General features: G+C 43.4%; 1 protein-coding gene across 1 annotated transcript; it reads left to right on the top strand.

Moving 5' to 3' along the window:
- Positions 1-330: 330 nt before the first annotated feature.
- LOC129629102 (olfactory receptor 10W1-like) lies at positions 331-1,274 on the top strand. The gene is given in 2 exon segments (XM_055548878.1): positions 331-562; positions 565-1,274. Coding segments are annotated over 2 exon segments (942 nt in total).
- Positions 1,275-5,221: the final 3,947 nt, after the last annotated feature.

Below are 5,221 nucleotides of genomic sequence, written 5' to 3'. Positions count from 1 at the left end.
TAACTGAAATAATCTTCATTCCACTTCTACTGAAAATAGTTTGAAATTCCACAAACTTCCTCTGACTCTTTTCCTCAAAAACATCTTACACAATTTAGCCCAACTTTTGGCAGTTAGAAGTATAATTGTAGATATTTAAGTGAAGAAGCTTGTTAAAAGGGGGGAAGAAAAAGGGAGTAAGTCTTAATTCTTGTAGTTTCTAACTCAGTCTTAGATTACATAGGGGCTCATGTAATATAATCTTAGATTACATCATCATGATGCAGATTACATCATACATAATGGGAACTTTGTATTAATAACTCTCGACAGAGAAAGTCTGTTAACTCAATGTCCTGGGGAAACCGCTCATTGTGGATAGAATTCGTGTTCCTGGCCTATCCCTCCCAGTCAGAGCCGCGCGTCTTGTCCTTCCTTGGGGTCAGCGTGGTTTATACATGGGTCATCCCCGGGAATGTCCTCATCGTGGCGGCCATGCAGACCGAAGCCCGCCTCCACACGCCCATGTGCTATTTCCTGGGCAGCCTCTCGGGAGTAGAAATCGGCTACACTGCTGTGGTGGTGCCCACCTCCTGGCCAACATCCTACGGTCGGAGAAGACCATCACCCTGCTGGGCTGTGCCACTCAGATGGGCCGCTTCATGGGGCTGGGCAGTGCCGACTGCTTCCTCCTAGCTTCCATGGCCTACGACCGCCACGCTGCCATCTGCCACCCGCTGCAGTACCCTATCATAATGCCTCGGACGCTTTGTGCCCACTTGGTGGTGGCCTCCGTGGTCCTCGGCCTCTGCCTGTCCTTCCAGCTGGTGGCCTTTGTCTTCTCTCTGCCCTTCTGCCCAGCTCGGGGCATTCAGCACTTTTACTGTGATGTGCCCCCAGTGATGTGTCTTGTTTGTGCCCAGAGCCACAGGCATGAACAGTCAGTGCTGGTGGTGGCCACACTGGCCATCGCGGTGCCTTTCCTCCTGATCACTGCCTCCTACGCCTCCATCGTGGCCGCGGTGTTCCAGGCCCACTCAGCCGTGGGCCACCGCCGGGCGTTTTCCACCTGCTCCTCCCACCTCACCGTGGTCCTGCTGCAGTACGGCTGCTGCGCCTTCATGTACCTGCGGCCCAGCTCCAGCTACCACCCCGAACAGGATCAGTTTGTCTCCCTGGTGTACACACTGGGGACCCCATTGCTGAACCCATTTGTCTACACCCTGAGGAACAGTGAGATGAAAGGGGCCATAGCAAGAGTTCTTGCCAGGAATTGCCTCCCCCAGGAAAGCTAGGCCACCCTAAAGGAGATCAGTCCTGAATGTTCACTGGAAGGACTGATGCTGAAGCGGAACTCCAATATTTTGGCCACCAGATGCGAAGAACTGACTCATTGGAAAAGACCCTGATGCTGGGAAAGATCAAAGATGAGAGGAGAAGGGGAGGACAGAGGATGAGATGATTGGATGTCATCACCAACTCAATGGACATGAGTTTGAGTAAACTTCGAGAGTTGGTGATGGACAGGGAGGCCTGGCGGGCTGCAGTCCATGGGGTCACAAGAAGTCAGACACGACTGAGCAACTAACTGAACTGAAAAACTAGGAGAGGGTCTTACCTCTCAGACAAGGGTTAGTTTCCAGCTCGTGCAAATTCCCATGCAACAAGGATTTCTCTCAGTTGATATTAAAATTATCTTTTAAAAGGGTACAAGTTATTTGGACACTATTTAGCTAAGTGTACCAGAGACCTTTAAAATGTTTCTGCCATTTGACTCAGTAATTTCTTTTTTTTTTTTTTTTTAGCTTATATGGCTGTGCTGGGTCTTAACTGCGGCACACAGGATCTTAGATCTTTGTTGGGGTATGCGGGATCTTTACCTGCAGCATGCAGAAAATTTCATTTTTTTAATTGTTCATGTGTGATCTAGTTCTCTGATCAGTGATGGAACTGAGGCCCCTGCATTGGGAGCAAGGAGGCCCAACAACTGGACCACCAGGGAAGTCCTGACTCAGCAATTTCTATCAATGTAATACATAAGCATCATAAAGTAATATAGAGTGGTACTTATAAGGCAATATCCAGGTATCAGTTGGAAGAAGATGGCCCATTCAATAGATTTTAACTGAAAAAAAAGTATTCTGATTATATGGAGACATATGAGTAAGGGAACCAATAATCGTAGTCAATGCACTTACGTACTACTAATAGCAGGAAGCCATTATCACCCCTACACCTAAAAGGCAAAAGGATGATAGAGTATTATCTGAGACCAATAAGAGCAAGATTTATCGAAAAGAGACTCTTGGTGGAACTCTGGCCTCAGGGGGAAAAGCCTATTATAGAATAATGGCCATGCAGGGAAAGAGCAGGGAGATAAATACTTAACCCACTCTCTGCCTGCATCCTCTCATCTCTTGCCTTTTCTCCCATTGGCTGAGTCCATCTGGAAGCAAGAGGGCAGAGAGGCTGAGTGATTCAGTCCACAGGAGTGAGACTTTGGGGACAGACGGGAGCACAGAAGGTCCTTGAGAACTGGGACAAGAAGATAATAATCAGAACAGAAGTTGGTCGTTAGCATATTAGAAATAACAATGAAGATACATTAACAGTTCAGTTTCCCCATAATAAAGGATTGGTTAAACAATTACTTATGAGATAATATTACGTAGCCTTGAAATATGTTTTCAAATGCTAGTTGTTAGTTGCTAGTTGCTAGTTGTTAGTGATGGCTAACGTTAAGTGCCTTCTGTCTGCCAGAATCTGTGCTAGGGGGCTCACTTTCTCTCCCTTTCCTTCTCCCTCTCCCTACGCCTCTCCGTCTCAGTCTATCTATCTATCCATAAAAGTCGGCAGATGGAGGAGATGATGGACTCGTGTCCTCAAGAACCATCTTAATTTGGGGTAGAATTTAAGCGTCTTTCCTTGTTTTTTCTGAGGATAAAACTGAATCGAAGAGATTAAATAACTGGTGGATGTCAGACAGCTCACGAGTGGAAGAGTTGGGATTTGAACCCAGATTCCAATTTCAGAGGCAATGTTAACACTTACAACCAGTGAAAGCTGTAAAACTACTTCTACAGCATGACCCAACGTTTGAAAAACACACCATGTGCACATTTTAGGAAAAAGTGGCCACAAATGGACCAAGATGTTAACTATGGTCATCTCCAGTTTGAGGGATAATGAATGATCTTCATTATATTCACTGTCCATCTTTATTACAAAGCTTTCTATATTACAAAGCTATTATTTTTAATTCAGAAAAAAATAACAGTTGAAAAGCATTTTCATAAAGAACCGATGTTTATGCATTAGCTTGAACCATGTGAAATGACTACCGTTTGACCACTTGTGATCTAAGACAGTGATCTCACATGTTGCGAGCTAGTGCACTTATTTAGCTTAAATCTTCTATTCCTGCAAGAATAGCCTTCTACTTTTCATATAACCCTGTATTGATAGTGTTTCCTTTTTTCTCTTCAAACCCTTGATGATTTCTTAAAATGAGGATAATTATTTTAATATAATTTGACATAGAAATAGTAAGAAGGACTTTACATTTTGTAAAGTGTAAGGCATTCTCCTCCTATCCTCTCAAGACATCATGCATCAATTTTATCTGCAACAATTTTCTGGGCATTGAGAAGAATGTAAAAAGGTAGGGGGAGGGAAAGCAGGGAAGGAAGGAGAAGGTAAGGTTTTCAATTACATTTCAATGTGACATTTGATGTCATGAATCATATTTCTCATTAACTTATAACTCAAAACAGGTAAGTCAAGAAAGAAAGGATGAATTATAAGGCCAGTGGAGAAATGTCGCTGAAGGATTGATTCCAAATTATTGAGTAGCTCCAGTCCCCCACCATCCAGACATATAATAAAGGATGAGGTTTACTTGCTTATCGAAAATCACTTGGCAAACTCATGTATCTAGTGTCTAGTTAACAAGAGTCCTTTCATAGAATCATTAGCCATCAAAAGTACATAGTACAATAGAATCATGGAAGAGAGCATGCCTACATCTGCCTGGAGGTATTTTTTTTTTTACTAGGTCCTCATAAAGCCTATATTTTGCCAATCATAATAGGTGCCCTAGGATTGTTTTTCTCTGACTGGATAAACTAGACATCTATGATCATAAATGCCTGAAAAGCACTTCCTCTGTCTAGAGATGGGGCCATAAACACATAACTAACAGGCTCTCTGACTGTGTATCAGTGCCTCCTGCTCTAAATTCTGATTCTTATTATTTTCCTTGTCCCAAGTCTTCTGGGATGTGTATCATTGACCCTCGCCTAAATTACTCTACCTGTGGAGCTTCCCAGGTGGCACTAGTGGTAAAGACCCCGCCTGCCAACGCAGGAGACACAAGAGACACGAGTTCAATCCCTGGGTCGGGAGGATCCCCTGGAGGAGGGCCTGGCAACCCAATGCAGTATTCTTGCCTGGAGAATCCCACGGACAGAGGGGCCTGGTGGGCTAGGGTCCATAGGGTCTCACAGAGTGGGACACGACTGAAGTGATTTAGCATGCATGCATGTGAAGCTTATTTGGATTGACTTTCTGAAGTACTCTTGGGCCTGATGATTCTTTACCTCAATTGTCTCTAGTGATTATCTGTGGGTCTTTATCTGTGGTTCTCTCACTCCTTTCCTGTGTGCTTCAACTCTCAAATCGCAGCAGTTTTATCACCCAAATCCCATTAGTCTGGAAGGGAATACTCAATAAGAAGTACAGCCAGTGCCTTGAGGTAACTAAAGAATAAACTTTTCATCTATCTCTGCATCAAAATCACTTTGTCTTAATCACTGTGGATTCACAGTAATGCCTGATAGAAAGTAGAGCAAGCCAACTCATCATGTTTTTCTTCAAGAATGCATGAGCTCTTCTTGGTCCTTCAGAAATCCTTAAGATTTTAAGATCAACTTGTCAAGTACCTGCCTCTCTCTCACTCACACACACATGCACACACCCACATACACACATACATATACACACCCCTACTGGAATTTTTATTCAGATTGTGGTGAATCTGTAGATTTGTAAATCAATTTCAGAAGTCGTATCTTTAAAAATAGTATACTATGATCCATGGCCATGGCATACGTTTTCATTTACTCAGATTTTAACCACTATCTTTCAATGAAGTTACATACTTTTGCAGACAGAAGTCTTGCATTTCTATTATTTTGGGTTAATGGTCCTTTACTGGGATATAGCATCTTTGCCATAAAATTCA

The sequence above is a fragment of the Bubalus kerabau genome, chromosome 15 (assembly GCF_029407905.1).
Source record: "Bubalus kerabau isolate K-KA32 ecotype Philippines breed swamp buffalo chromosome 15, PCC_UOA_SB_1v2, whole genome shotgun sequence".
NCBI classification, from domain to species: Eukaryota; Metazoa; Chordata; class Mammalia; order Artiodactyla; family Bovidae; genus Bubalus; species Bubalus kerabau.
The sequence above is the reverse complement of the archived record's forward strand: the minus strand, read 5'-3'. Positions and strand labels throughout refer to the sequence as shown.